This window comes from Eptesicus fuscus, chromosome 5, assembly GCF_027574615.1.
Source record: "Eptesicus fuscus isolate TK198812 chromosome 5, DD_ASM_mEF_20220401, whole genome shotgun sequence".
Lineage (NCBI taxonomy): Eukaryota > Metazoa > Chordata > Mammalia > Chiroptera > Vespertilionidae > Eptesicus > Eptesicus fuscus.
This window is the reverse complement of record NC_072477.1, coordinates 32,975,169-32,991,048: the sequence shown is the minus strand read 5'-3', so window position 1 is coordinate 32,991,048 and position 15,880 is coordinate 32,975,169. Positions and strand designations below refer to the sequence as shown.

The window sequence follows — 15,880 nt, the reverse complement described above, 5'->3', positions numbered from 1 at the left end:
AAGATTAGGGGAAATGTATCACTCTTAATCATCCCAGTCCTCTCCAATCCCCAGGAATCTGGTACAGAGAGGTTGACCTCTTCAGTTCCTTGCTCTTCCAGCTCAAACTTCTAAGTTATTTCCCATATTGCACTACCCAGAAGAGAGGAGAGAGGGGATGCAGGTGTCTGGGAAACCAGTGTAGGCAATCACTTTGGTGGATTTGGGCAGCCAACTTTAACTGGTTGAAGTTTTTATAAGTAGTCACTCTTTCTAGGACTTCTTAGGCATAAGTTGTGGTAGTTTTCTCCTTTTTCTGCATATACATATAGGGGCACTCTCAATTTTTCATCCTTTGGCTTGCACTTCTTCAGCTAGCACTTCTCTTTTATAATTCCCATTTGTGTAATTGCTTACTGAACTTTCAAACTTTCTTACAAGGCTGAAAGGGGAAAAAAAGTCTTGGTCTTAGTGATTGTAGCAGAGGCTTTTCTTGCCCAGGTTTAAGGGTGATACTGGACTGAGAATGGAGGTGACGATAGACTACTCTTTTACATGCCTCTTTGACTCTCCCTATCCTGCTACCTCTGAATCCTCCTGGTCCCCAACTCTATTTGTTTTAATTTGTAAATTTGTTTAATTTGGTAAACCAAATTGGTATTCCTTGGAATACCTATATCTGAAAAGTAGCTCCCAAATGAAAATGAACATTTTCCTAAGACTTTTTGTAAGATTTTAAGTAGCAATGACTAATTTTCCAACCCTCAAAAAGCCCACCCAAACAAACACCCTCCCTACACCAAAACATAAAAAGGAAAACTATCTACAATCTTGTGCATTTGAATACTAGCTTAAAAGTTATATTCTATTTTTCTCTGAACAGGTGTGAAAGTTGTGTGGATTTACTATTTGTGAGAGGAGCTGGAAACTGTCCAGAGTGTGGCATTCCCCTTAGAAAGAGCAATTTTAGGGTACAACTCTTTGAAGATCCTACTGTTGACAAGGAGGTTGAGATTCGGAAAAAAGTGCTAAAAATGTAAGTATTATTGCTTGAATGACCCATTCCACAAAGAGGATTTTAAAAATAATTATTTCAGTAATTGATATCATTATTTCCAGATAGAAATGTGAACAGTTGGGCAAGTATAAATTCATCTATGTATTTGTTCAACAAACATTAAGTTTTTAGAGAACTCAGAAATATTAATTATCTAACCTTTATTAGAGAAGAGTAGATCCTCTTGATTGATGGCATCACAATTCATTTATTTGCTATTTTTACATTAATTTAGTTAACAAATATATATTGAGTACCTACTATGTGCAAACACTGCATTCTACATATTAGGCTCTAGGTATGGAATGAGTAAGATAGCTCCTCTCAAAAGCATGGTAACATAGGATAACATAGAAGTAGACAATTTAAAATAGGTAAATAAAAAAATGGGATTATAAATTGAGAAAAATACTGAGAAGTTAATGACTGAGTGTTGATGTGGGTCAGTGATGTCATATAAGGCCTGAGGGGGTAACATTTAAGTTGAGATCTGAAGGCCATTAGAAAAAAATCATATGCTAGCTATGATTTATTTTGATATATAGGATGTTCTAAAAAATATATACACACTTTGAATTATTATAAAGTCAGTGTTTATTAACATACAGTTCATTTTCAAAATTTAAAAGAATCTACATAAATGAATAATTTTTTTTTGTCAATGCCTGTTTTCAAACTGATGACTGTTCTGGTTCAGGCACTGCTGATAATATGAAGCAATGAAATCACAAACAACAAGAATAATTTCGTTTGGTATTAGTGCGCTCTCAATTCGTCAACTTTTGCCAGTTTTATACTGTAAACATTATCTTTTATGTATCCCAATGAAAAAGTCTAATGGATAAATTTTCTTTGTTCAAAGCTTAGTCTAGCTTCACCCATTATTTTAAATCAGTTAAATCGGGAAAGGAGTGAAAATTAAATGAGTTATCCACTATTAAAGTGTGTATACAGTTTTTTGGGGGATACAGGCTGTCCTCCCAAAATGTATACACACTGAATAATTATAAAGGCAGTGTTTGTACTTAAACTGTGTTTTCAAAGTTCCAGTAGCATTTTAGGATGAATTTCCTTTGTTCAAAGCTTTGGCTGAAAAGAAAAAAAAACATCAATTGAGCTATCAGCTGTTCAAGTGTGTGTACATGTTTTTGGGACACCCTGTATATTTTTGTATGTGTGTATATACCTATATATTCTTTTTCATTTATAATTTGTTTTTTACTCTTTATTGATAGCTTTGGGTTTCATTTTATCTGTCTTATTACAAGCTACCTTATTGTTTTGGAAGTTTAAAGAGTTAATATATATTTAATCTATTATTGTTTTATTTTATTTATTTTCGTTGAAATATTTATATATTTCAACCTTGGTCACCAGTGTTTTAGCAGCATCTTTCTAGGCACCTAACCAGTTTTACTTTATCAATGCCCCAAGCTGCTCTTTTATTATTTGGATTACTTCTAGGAAATAGTCTGTCTTAGATTCTTGTTTTTTCTTCTTCTTATCATTAATGCCTATGGTTTTCCAATTCTTTAGAGGTATCTATAATAATAAAAGGGTAATATGCTAATTAGACCAGACGTCTTCTGAACGTCATTCCAGATGTCCTTCCAGACAAAGCCAGGGCCAGAGGGAATCCAGCCCGGGTCCCGGGTGCCTGAGGGTGGCCTAGGGGAAGTCAACCCAGGTTCTAGGTGCCTGCGGGGCAGCCTGGGGGAAGCCAGCCGGAGTCCCAGGTGCCTGCTGGTGGGCGGAGGAGGGAAGCCCAGGTCCCGGGTGCCGGAGGGAAGCAAGTGCCAGCAGCCGGAGGAAGGAAGACCTACTCTTGCACGAATTTTTGTGCATTGGTCCTCTAGTATTAAATATTTACAAAATTCCTCAGGCTATAACTGGCATGAAAAATTGGACTGTATTTTTTGAATTAATTTTTAGCTTTCTGGAAATTAACGAATCTATAAGAAGTAAGCAGTATCATGATTTCCAATGATAGACTTATTTTAAGCTCATTTTCCATTCTTTCAGGCTTCAAGTTTCTTTTTCTTTCTCGTGTAAGAAAGATTTTGTGTTATACCACTCTCGCCTGATTCTACGTCTCTGTAGTCATACAAATATACTAGTAAGAACAACATTCTTGGTCTAGTCACAAACCTGGTTACATTTTATATAGTAAACAATCCTTTTCTATGTATCATGTATGAATTAAGTAAGAATAAACTAACTAGTTAGATAATATTGAAAGCAAGTGATATGTGATATGTTAATTTTTTTTTTTCTCTTATAGATACAATAAAAGAGAAGAAGACTTTCCTAGTCTAAGAGAATATAATGACTTCCTGGAAGAAGTAGAAGAAATTGGTTAGTTTTTAAAGCTTATACTTTTGGTGTTCTAATGTGTGCATTTATCTTTTGGATGCCAAGGAGAACATTTAAAAACTCTAACAAGTTTTATTGTGATACCTGATGTTTACCTAATTATTCCCTGTTGCACTTAATCATGTTTGTTATGTGAAGGAATACTTAAGTAAAGGATGTACTTAAGTAATAAATATTTTGTCTTAGGAAAAATATGATGAATACTATTTTTTACCTGGGAAAGAAGGCTATATCTGTACATGTCATCTCTATGTTGGTGATGTATTAGAGTAAACAAAAGGAAAGAATATTCAGATGAAAAAAAATAGGATTTCTAATAACTATGTCCATGGTGACTAAAGCCATATGTTGTTTATCATTTATGCTTCTGTGATACAGTAGTTTCAAAACACTTTGAAGTAGTTGACTGTTGAAGTGGAATCCCTTTATTTAGTGTTATTCTAGAACCGGAGGTTAAAGTAATCTTAGCGCCTTTTATTTCTGTTATGATTAGTTAAAAGGATGTTTTAATTAAAAGAAAGTATTGTTTCTGTTTTCTTAAATAAGATTTCAGAGGTGTTAAAAAGTCTGTACGTAGTTGTATATCAGTTAAAAATTAATGTTGTGGAGGAACCAAGATGGCGGCCTAGGTAAACGCCTGTAGCAGCTATCCCTCTGTAGTCGCAGCTGGTCCCCACAACCAATTGGCCTGGAGGTCAATTTCTCCCAGTGATACCAACAGCAATCAAGGCTCAACTACAATAAGACTGTGCACACAGCCCACAAAGGGGTGCACCAAGAGTGTCCATCTCAGGTGATTGGGGAGGCAGAGCCACTGGGCCCTATAGGACACCTAGTACACAAGGCCACTCTATCAACTCAAAGAGACTTAGCAGTTACCCAATACATAGAAACAAACACAGGGAAGCAGCCAAAATGCGGAGACAAAGAAACGTCACAAATGAAAGAAATGGATGAAAGTAATTATTCTTGAGAAGGTTTATATATGATAAATTTTTAGAAAATTTAAATTCCTGAGGGATGGAGTATTCTAATCCCTATTTCCACTGTTTCTGAAACTTTTCTAAAATATCTAAGTTCATTTGTTATGTCATAGCAAATAGCATGTACACAACATACTTTAGGCTTTTTCTGGGATCTCTTAGTGCTTTGGGACCATTGCTTTTTCATTGTATTGTTCACTGTGCTTTGAAAGTTACCTTAGCACAGTGATGGGCAACCTTTTGAGCTTGGTGTGTCAAACTTCGCCAAAAAACTGAGCATAACTCGGGTAGTGTGTCACTTTGAGGAAAAAACATTATTTCGCGATATTTATAGTTTAAATAACGTAAATGTATAATTGTTATATATAATTGTATTTAATAAACCAAAAACTAAATATTTAACTTACCTGCTTAGTGACTTCTTTGTTCATTCGTCAGTCAGTTTCTTTTGTTGGTCTTGATATTATTTAGCTTGTGTGGGGTGCCGTGAACTAAGATAAGTGAGGGGGAGGGGGAATTCTTTAACTAACCTGCCTATTAGTGACTTTTTTGTTGCTGAATTTCATTGGCTAAATCTTCAATTGAAGGTTGGTATTTGTATACTTCAGGCCCAAGCAAGCGCTACTAACTTCATCTGTCAATCTGTTTCTTTTGTTGGTTTTGATATTATTTAACGCTGAGAATAAGGCCTCACAAAAGTATGTAGAGGGAAAAATTGTGAGTAAAGCCATTGCTATATTTTTCAGGGTCCTAAAAGTGTATGGTAGTCGGTTCCAGGCACTCCAAATTTCCTGTTCGTAGTGGCACTCCTCTTGATTCTCCAAGCGGCACCTTTCCAGATTCTCAAGCTTTGACCTCAAGTCGACAAACACCTGAGCCCAGATACTGTCTTGAAATTCTGCAAGTTGCATTTCCAAATCATCAATTTTCATCCATTGGAAACCATTTAATTCCAAACTACTGTAGACTACTACATCAGGATACTTAATTATTTCCATGGTCTGTTCTAGACTTCTAAATTGACTGAATCTATCACTAAACTGGTCAAGTAACGAGTCTAAAACATGCTGGTACTTCATATGCAAGAGTTCCATTTCATTTTGTACAGCTGCACTGGCCTTACTCGAGGAAAATACTTACAAGTTTTAGTTTCTACATCTCGCTTGAAAATTTTAACTTTACTTTCAAAAGCTTTTATGTATCCAAACATAACGTCAATACTTTTGCCAAAACCTTGTAACTTTAAGTTCAGTTCATTAATATGAACAGAGAGATCTGTAAAAAATATCAGGGTGTTGACCCACTTAACATCATTAAGCTGAGGAAAGTTTCCCATATCCTTATCCTCAAGAAATACCTTAATTTCTTCAAAGCACTCCACAAAGTGCTCAAGAACTTTGCCTCGGCTCAGCCATCTTACATTATTGTACATCAGCAGTCCACTGTAGGTGGAATCAACGTCCAGTAAAAGTGCTGAAAATTTTCGCTTGTGAAGGGGGTGAGCAGCTATTAAATTAACTATTTTTGTAACAACTGACATTAAGTCGTATAAGTCGGTGAATCCTGCCTTGGCACATAAAGCCTTTTAATGGATAATACAATGAAAAGGCACAATCGGATGTCCAATAGCTTCTGTAAACAATTTGACAAATCCGACTTTTTCCACCACCATATTTGGTGCCCCATCTGTCCACTGACACAACTTTAGAGATATCAGTGCTTAGGTCACGAAATGTTTGTATAACAACCTTACATATTTCGCTTCCTGATTTACTTGTTGACACTGATACTAACTTTATCAACTCTTCTCTCATTGCGAGAACATCAGAATATTGACCAATAATAGCCAACTGAGCATGTGATGTGACATCAGTAGTTTCATCAAGAGAGATCAAAAAATATTTACACTTCCTTATGTCTCTCTTTAATTGATGTTGTATGTTTGTGTTCAGTCTCATTATTTGGTCTTTTATGATATTTCTACTGAGTGGTAACTCAGATATTCTCTTAATAATTGCATCTTTATTCTGCATATCGTGAAATAGAACTGGTGCACATCTTAGGAGAGTTTCTTTAATAAATTCTCCTTCACTGAGCGCTTTTCCATGCTGAGCTATAGAGTGAGCAATGCTCAAACTTGCAGATGTTAAATTTGTAGAGCCTTTCATAAATTTAAGGATGGAATTAGATTGGCTCTTATAAAGGTGTAACTGCCTGGAAATGTATTCCTTCCTTTCATCCTCACTTTTTTCCAAGAGCTGGGAATGATTAGTATCAAAATGTCTATTTATATTCCATGTTCTGCTTACTACCATTTCAGTACATAGAACGCAAAATGATCTGCGATTTTTTTCTATAAAGCCATACATCTCGGTCCATGTCTCTTGAAAGGGTCGGCCACTGCTACTATCATCTCCTTTACTTAACCTTAGTTTTTTATTTTTTGGGTTCTCCATCAGGGGGGCAGTGACAGAAGATAGAATTATAGATAGCTTGTTAGGCCTGCAGGCAATTAGGGGTTAACTAGCCTAACCACAAAATGGTGCATATAACTGTCTTTTAGGAAAGGGCAGGGTTAATAAGCAGAAATAGGGGTTAATAAGGATGCACAACAATAATAGTGGTGAAATGGAGTCTGCAGTATGGAGCAAGATGGTGTTCCTTATGTGAATTAAAATGGCTGCCGCTATTTCTAATGGCGGGAAACGGCACTCATAGCACGCCACAAACCCTCGCCTCTCCCAGCCTCCCCCTCACTTATCTCAGTAATGATGGATTAGAAATCCATGACACCCCAGAACAGTAGATAATGGTTGCTGTGGTTAACTGGTATTTGGTTACTGGTAATGGCAGGGCTCCCAGAGATGCGTCCTCCACTGTGTTCCGCTGCTCCCTGTTCAGCCGGCAGAAGTGAGGGCAAAGATCCCGGCTTAACCAGAAGTCCCAGAACCTAGACGCTCTGTGCCGGACTTCTGTTGTTTTGGCCTACAGACCTCCGGCACAGAGTGTCTAATAGGGGAGGATGAAACATTTGCGACTAGAGTCTTGGAGTTAGAGTCTAACTCCAAGAGTGGGCGGGGACTTGACTCTGGGACTTGACTCTGGGTCTAACTCCAAGACTCTAGTCGCAAATGTTTCATCCTCAGGAGCAGCAAATGTTTTATCCTTTGTGTCATCAGAAATGGCTACACGTGTCAGTGCTGACACGCGTGTCATAGGTTCGCCATCACTGCCTTAGCAACTATTAATGTCTGGATTTTAGCTGAAAATATGGTGGAATTGGGAAAGCCAAGGCAAAGTAGAAAAGTTAAGATAAGACTTAGAAGATAAACCAAGGAGAACTCTGTAAGAACTGGACAAGTATGCAGATATGTAGAAATCTGGCTATATACAAAAATATTAAGTCTAGGACAAAAAGTCTGGTCAGGCAATAAAGAGAAAGGATACCATAGATGTCAGAGCAAGTTGAATATATGGTCACAATTCCAACCAGGCAGGCAGGATAACTAAAAGAAATTGATGGATAAATAAGGTGGAGAAGAAGAGATCTTGATTCTGGAACAAGGTTCTGGTTGAGTCACAGTTTAAAAAATATATATATATTTTGCTATGAGACAAATTAGTGTTAAAATATGAACAACCTGGGGCTCATAGGTAAAATGAGGTTCATGTTCACAAGTGGGAGCGAGGATTGGCAGGTAAGAGCAAATCTGGATATTAGGACTACATAATATGTAACCCTTTCTTACCAGAGAAGGAAACTGTGGCTCAGAGTGTTTAATTTGAAAGTGATTTTATTATGTATATTTATGAAGGACTATCTTCATTTGTAGTATGTTGAAATTCTCTTATTCAGCAGCCTCCATGCAATTGACTCATTGGAGTAACTGACATTTCCTAGTTCTTCCATAAAATGTACTGACTCATGCCCAAAGCATCCTATCTAATAAAGTGGGAATATGCTAATTGACCATCACTCTGTCACAAAGATGGCTGTATCCACAGCTGAAGCCAAGTTCCCATAAGAAGCCTTAACAACTAATAAGCAGGGACCTGAGGCTACGCCCTCCCCCGCCCCCGTAGGGCTTGACAGGGGACCTCAGGCCACGCCCCCCACCCCGGCGCCAGGCCAGGGGACCTGAGGCCATGCCCCCCGCCCAGCAGGGCTTGACAGGGGACCTCAAGGTGCACTTCCCGTCCTGGTGCTGGGTTAGGGGACCTCAGGCTGCTCTCCCCGCCCCAGCGCCAGGCCAGGGGACCTCAGACTGCACCCCCCACCAGGTGGGGCTTGACAGGTGACTTCAGGCTGCGCCCCCCGCCCCAGCACTGGGCCAGGGGACCTGAGGCTGCACCCCCCTGCCTGGCTGGGCTTGACAGGGGACCTCAAGCCGTGCCCCCCACCCAGCGGGGCTTGACAAGGGACCTTAAGGTGCACCCCTAGTGCTGGGTCGGGGGAACTCAGGCCGCGCCCCCCACCCCAGCACCAGGCTGGGGGACCTCAGACCGCACCCCCTGCCCAGCGAGGCTTGACGGGGGACCTCAGGCCACGCCCCCTGCCCCAGCACCGGGCCAGGGGACCTGAGGCTGCACCCACCTGCCTGGCTTGGCTTGACGGGGGACTTCAGACCGCACCCCCCTCCTTGTGGGGCTTGACAGGGGACCTCAGGCACGCCTCCTGCCTTGGCACCAGGCTGAGGGACCTCATGCCATAATCCCTGCCCTGGTGCCAGGCCAGGGGACCTGAGGCCACACCCCCCCGCCTGGTGGGGCTTGATGGGGGACCTCAAGATGCGCTTCCTGTCCTGGTGCTGGGCTAGGAGACCTCAGGCTGCTCCCCCCACCCCAGCGCCAGGCCGGGGACCTCAGGCTGCACCCACCACCAAGTGGGGCTTGACAGGGGACTTCAGGCCGCGCCCCCCCCCCCCCCCGGCACCAGGCCGAGGGACCTCAGGCTGCAACCCCCGCCCTAGAACCGGGCCAGGGGACCTGAGGCTGCACCCCCCTGTGTGGCGGGACCTGACAGGGGACCTCAGGCCATGCTCCCCACCCAGTGGGGCTTGACGGGGGACCTCAAGGTGCACCCCCAGTGCTGGGTCGGGGGAACTCAGGCTGCGCCCCCCCGCTTGACGGCGCTTGACTGGGGACCTCAGGCCATGCACCCTACCTAATAGGGCTTGATGGGGGACTTCATGGCACGCCCCCCACCCTGGTCTGGACCTCAGGCCATGCCCCCCATCCTGGTGCCGGGCCAGGGGACCTGAGGCTACGTTCCTTGCCTGGCAGGGGTTGACAAGGGTGGGACTGGCCAGGTCTGGATCTAGCCCAATGGGGGTGGGAGCCGGCTGGGTCTGGGTCTCATGTGATTTTGAGATGCATGAGGGTGGGCGGGGACTTGACTCTGGGTCCTGTGGTTCGCCCCAGACTCTGACAGGAGGAAGGTTTTCATATACATTTTACTAATTTTCTTTCATCTCTGACACTTCTATTATAGAGAAAGGGCAAATAGCAATATTAAATTATTTCCTCTAATTAATTTCCTTTTAATGTGCATGAATTTTGTGCACCGGGCCACTAGTAATGAATAAAGGCTGAATTCTGAAGATGTCCTTAAATACACCTCTGTACTTCTCTCACCAGTTCAGTTATACACTTAGATAGAGTTGGACGCATTGGCATTCACACCTTATGTCAGTGGTACTTGTTATGGTAATTTAATTAAGTAGTTTATAAGGTTGGGAAAAAAATTGCAAAACTCCATAAGGATTCTGCTTCTCAAATTCTTGGTCCACTTTTAGAAAAACAGAAACTGAACAATATAGACGACAGGTATGGTTTGTACAAGATACTCCAATTAAAGACTAGATCTTGGCTTATGTAATTAAGTTAAAAAACTACTGTACACTTACTATTATGTTTTAAGTTTGTGTTCAGGAGTATGTTTGTTTTCTTCCTTTAACAGTTCTTTAAAAATAATCAACTATTAATCATGATTATGTTGGGTCAAGAGCAGTTCTATTGTATTTGAAAATATCGATGAAGTTTGGAACCTAGTCTCATAGAGTTATAGTTTACTAGAGGCCCGATGCACGAAGATTCGTGCAAGAATGGGCCTTCCTTCCCCTGGCTGCCAGCACCGCTTTTGCTCTGGCCTGGAGCCACCTTTCCGCCTTCCCACGCTGCCTAGAGGCCCGGAGTGGCTGGGGCGGTGTGGAATGCCTGCGTCATCGCCATGGCGACGATGCAAGTGTCCCATCCCGCCCATCTTTGTTGGGTTAATTTGCATACTCCTGATTGGCTGGTTGGTGTCACAAAGGTACGGTCAATTTGCATCTTACTCTTTTATTAGATTTTCTGAACTTCAGTTCAATTTTCCAAATATTAACTGTTTTATGTGAATTGCTTCACTTCCTGGGATCATATGATTTTTTGCCTTCAGTAAATTCAGACTCTAAAGGGGGAGATAATTATGTAAACTAATTACTATAATTTAATGTGAAAGTAATGTAAGAATTTATAGTGTTATTGAATACAGATAACAACAATTCCGCATTTAGTAAATACAGCTATAGTTTGATCTTCAAAGATGAATAGGAGTTTAACAGGTAGAAAGAGGATGGAAGAACCTTTATAGCAAAAAACAAAGTCACGGAGATACAGGGTGTTGAGCATATTGGAGAAGAAGCATGTAATCTGCAATAGGTAGCTAGAACTGGTAAATGACTAGAAATGAGGCTTGAAAAACAGACTTGGCTGTCAACTAAGCTATCAGGGTAAGAATTTATCCTATGACCACTAATGAGCCAATGGGACAGTGTTGTACTGGTGTGGAATAATGACAGGAGATACTCAAGGCTTGGTAATAATTTTTAAAAGACCATTCCAATAATTTGGATGAGAAATCATCAGATCTTGGAGTAGGTATCAGGGGTGATAGATAAAGGGGGGTGTTTTAGAGATAGAATATTCAAGTGACTAATTTGATGTAAGAATGAGCAGGAAGGGTAAATTAGAATAATCTGACCTTGAGCCGTTGTATGGTATTCATCAGGAAAATAAAAGCTGGAAAACAGGCAGTATTTCTTTTTGTTTTATTTTGTTGGGTGGAAAGTATAGAAATGAAGGAAAGACTAGTTTAGCCTTTTTAGGGTGTGGCTCCACCATTAGTTGTGTGTCATTCTGATTGTTGTATACATAATCTTCCTTTAAAAATCTTGTTTCAATAGCTGTTTACATTTTGTTTTATTTTGCTTTCAAAGATAATTAGTTAGGCCAGGCTGGTGTGGCTCTGTGGTTGGGCATCGACCCTCTCCCTCCACCTCCCGCTCCCAAATAAAAGGTCACAGGGTTTGATTCCTCCTCAGGGCACTTGCTGGGTTACAGGCTCTATCCTCATTAGGGGGGTATGCAGGAGGCAGCCGATCAATGATATTTCTCATTGATGTTTCTATCTCTTTATCCCTTTCCCTTCCTTTCTCTAAAAATCACTAAAAACATATTTTTAAAAAAAGATTAGTTAGATGTTTGATATATCTGTATTGGCTATCTCTGTGTTAATCAAAAGTATAAAATGTTAATTTTTAAATTGAATTTAGTGGGGTAACATTGATCAATAAAGTTATATAGGTTTCAAGTGTACCATCTATAATACATCATCTGTATATTATATTGTTTGTTCACCACCCAAAGTCAAGTCTCCTTTCGTCACCATTTATCCCTCCTTTACCCTTTTCTACTCCCTTCCCCTCTGGTAATCACCATACTTAAAATGTCTATAGGAACTTCTAAGTGCCAGATTGAGCTGTGTTTATACTATTCACATAATAATTTTTATAACTCCAAGAAAAATAGACTTTTTATCCCTATTTTATATATGGAGACATGGTGGAGAGAGCTTAAGTATTGTGCCCAAGATCACATTGCTAGTAAATAATGGTACCAAATTTTAAACATAAGTTTTTCTGACTCTCAGAGACGATGAAAGTGCTTGATAGTGTTTGAGAGTAATTAATAGTCTGAGTCTAAAACATTGGTTGTCGATTGGTGGAATAGTGGGAAATAAGAGAAAAAAAAGTATAGATTGTGGCCATATTTTGAAGGCTCTTATGTTTGAACTTGATCTTATAAGTAGAAGGGTTTCTTTGAAGATGCTTAGGCCTAGAGTGAGGAATAGAGTTGTTAGTGTGGCTAAGGAATCAGTGTTTGAGGATTTATAAATGGGGGATTGGTCATTTTATGTAAATTTCATTGTGAAGAAAAAATTTTAAATATTAGAATTTGAATAATTGCGTAAAATTACAATGTAAGGGCACACATGAAGATGAACTTTCTTATAGCATTAACAATAGGCTCTTTTCTGTGGTTATGACAATTTAAGCATAAAAATTCTTGTTCTTTTTGGCCCCAGGGATTATCTCAAAGGTTTGTTCTTAGTTTCATAATAAACAGATTATTCTTTTGGTTCAGGGTATTGCTTATTTTGAAAGGGTGAGAAAGTCCTGAGGGCTTTAATTATAAATTTTGGATGTCAAAAAGACTTGAAAATTGTACTTAAATAACATTAAATCTTTCAGAAAATACAATAGGATTTTTGTTGGCTTTTAATACTTGACTAAAAGCAGGTCAACATCTGATCTACACCAGTATCCAGATAAAGGACCAAATGATTGTATAGAAATTTATCTTCTATTTCTTTTTCTTTAAGGCTATTATACCAACCTGATTCATTGTAGCATGAATGAGACTTGCTTCATTTGAAAAGTTTTTAAAATCCACTTTTGTGAGTTTTTTGTTCTTGTTTTTAAAGGAAGAGTTTTGTATTATTTATGATTATGATTCATATCTGTTATATTACTATTACCTTTGCTTTCTAAATTAAAAATGAAATAAACAAATTGGTTATTTTAGTTTATTAGAATTCATCAAAGTTTTTAATAAGCATAAATGAAAGAAATTATATATAAACAGATAATTTAACTTAGAATTTCACTTTACCTATTTCTGGGTTCTACTTAATGAAAAGTTTAAATCATTAGTACACTGTCTAGCTTCCTGGTAAAGTGATTTTTTATCTTTTACTAGAGGCCCAGTGCATGAATTCGTGCATGGGTGGGGTCCTTTGTGGGGTCCCTCAGCCTGGCCAGTGATCGGGGCCAATGGGGGGGGGTGGCGGCTGGCCTGGGGAAGAGACTGAGGGAGGTTGGCTGGTCGGGGGGAGGGACTGTGGTAGGGGGCTGGCCAGCTGCAGGAGGTGGGCCAGCTGTGGGAGGTTGGCTGTGGGAGCACACTGACCACCAGGGGGCATCTCCGTGCGCATCATAGCAACCAGTCGACTGGTTGTTCGGTCGCTAAGGCTTTTATGTGTACTAGAGGCCCAGTGCACGAATTCATGCACCAGTGGGGTCCCTCGGCCTGGCCTGCGGGATCTGTCAGTTTTGGTCCTTGGACATCTGGCCTGGGGGATGTTGGAGGGCTGAAACTGGCTCTCCGACATCCCCCAAGGGGTCCTATATTGCAAGAGGGTGCAGGCCAGGCCAAGGGACCCCACTGGTGCAGGATCAGGGCTGGGGAGGGATGCTGGAGGTTGGCAAGCCTGGGATGGACCGTGGGAGGGCTCCAGGGTGTGTCTGGCCCATCTTGCTCAGTCTTGATCAGTCGGACCCCAGCAGCAAGCTAACCTACTGGTTGATTGTCTGTCCCCTGGTGGTCAGTGCACGTCATAACGAGAGGTTGAGCGGCCTTAGCATATCATTAGCATATTATACTTTGATTGGTTGAACGGACAGCCTGACGACTGGACACTTAGCATATTAGGCTTTTATTATATAGGATAGATTGCTCTAAACATTCTAGTAGAGTTCAACATAGGATATTGATTTGATTACCTTTACTTCTCAGTAGATTCATACCATAAGAAACCAAAATTATTTTTGTAATTTTACATCTGCTTATTATGCCAACTGTGTCATTCAATTCTGTAATTATAAAGGTCATTTCAATTTCATCTATAAAGTTAATTGTATATGTTAGCATTGGTTAATTTCTTTATTTTTTCCTTTCGTGATAATTCAACAAATATTTCTTGAGCTCTTAACAAATGGGAAAGTTTTCCCCACCCCCATTTTTAATAGACTTTATTTTTTAGATTCACAGCAAAATTAAGCAGAGAATACAGAGTTCTTGTATACCCCCTGCTCCACATATGTAGAGACTCCTTCACTGTAAACATCTCACACCAGAGTGGTAAATTTATTATAGTTGATGAACCTACATTGATATATAATTATCGTCCAAAGTCCATAGTTCACATTAGGTTTTATTCTTGGTGTTGTACATTTTATGGGTTTGGACAAATGTATAATATTTTATGTATAAGATAGTATATATTCACCAATATAGTATCGTACACTAATAGTTTTACTGCCTTAAAAATTCTCTGTGTTTTCTGCCTTTTGTCCCTCCTTTCCTCCTTCCACCCAGTGCCTGGCAAAAACTGGTCTTTTTACTGTCTCCATAATTTTGTTTTCTTCAGTGTGTCATATAGTTGGAATCATACAGTATGCAGTTTTCTCAAGTTAGCTTCTTTTGCTTAGTAATGTATATTTAAGGTTTCCCCAGGTCTTTTCATGGTTTGATATTCATTTCTTTTTCACGCTTGAATAATATCCCCTTTTCTGTATGTACTACATCATTTATTTATTCGCCTACTGAAGGACATCATGGTTGCTTCCATGTTTTGGTAATTATAAGTAAAGCTGCTGTGAATATTTGTGTGCAGGTTTTTGTGTAGACATAGTTTTTAATACCATTGGATAAATACCAAAGCATGCAATTATGGGATTGTACTGTCTTCGCAAAGTGGCTGTGCCATTTTATATTCTCTCTGCAATGAATCAGGATTCTTGTTGCTCAGCATCCTTGCCAGCAGTTGTTGTTATCAGTATTTTGGATTTTGGCCATCCTAATGGGTGTGTATTGGAAGTTTTTAATTTAAGTACCGGGAGTGTTAAAGATATATCAGACCTAGTATCTGCCCACAAGTAACACTGTAGGTCAAGTAGATGTGTACATTGAAAGTAATTATAAGTGCAATCAGAATGAAGTTAGATAATGTATTGTGGGAATTTGGAGATGGAGAGATTGTACCTGCAAAGTGAATTATAAGGAAGACCTGGGGATTATATTGGGTATAGAAAGATGGGCCAGATATGGATATCCACAATTGTTCTGGGTTGAGATTGGTACTAAGAAGGGCCCTTTGATCATGGGTATGGAGGTAGGAAAGTGTTGGGCAGAGGAATAGCTGAACTAGATTGGAAGTGGTTTTTAGGCATTGAGAGAAGCAATACAACTAGTATTGTAGATAAGGTTCAGGCTTTGGAATCAGCATACGTTAAAATCCTGGTTCCAACATTTATTAGCTGTATACCTTGGTTGTAGTTAATATCTTTATAGCTTATTTGTAAAGTGTACCTATCTCATAAGGTTATTA

General features: G+C 39.8%; 1 protein-coding gene across 4 annotated transcripts in view; it reads left to right on the top strand.

Moving 5' to 3' along the window:
- MNAT1 (MNAT1 component of CDK activating kinase) overlaps positions 1-15,880 on the top strand; it is a 196,194-nt gene that overhangs the window by 53,524 nt on the left and 126,790 nt on the right. For all 4 annotated transcript variants that reach the window (XM_028141630.2, XM_054716011.1, XM_054716013.1 and 1 more), the window contains exons 2-3: positions 863-1,015; positions 3,318-3,391. In XM_028141630.2, coding sequence (XP_027997431.2) covers positions 863-1,015; positions 3,318-3,391 — 227 coding nt within the window. The remainder of the gene's footprint in view (positions 1-862; positions 1,016-3,317; positions 3,392-15,880) is intronic.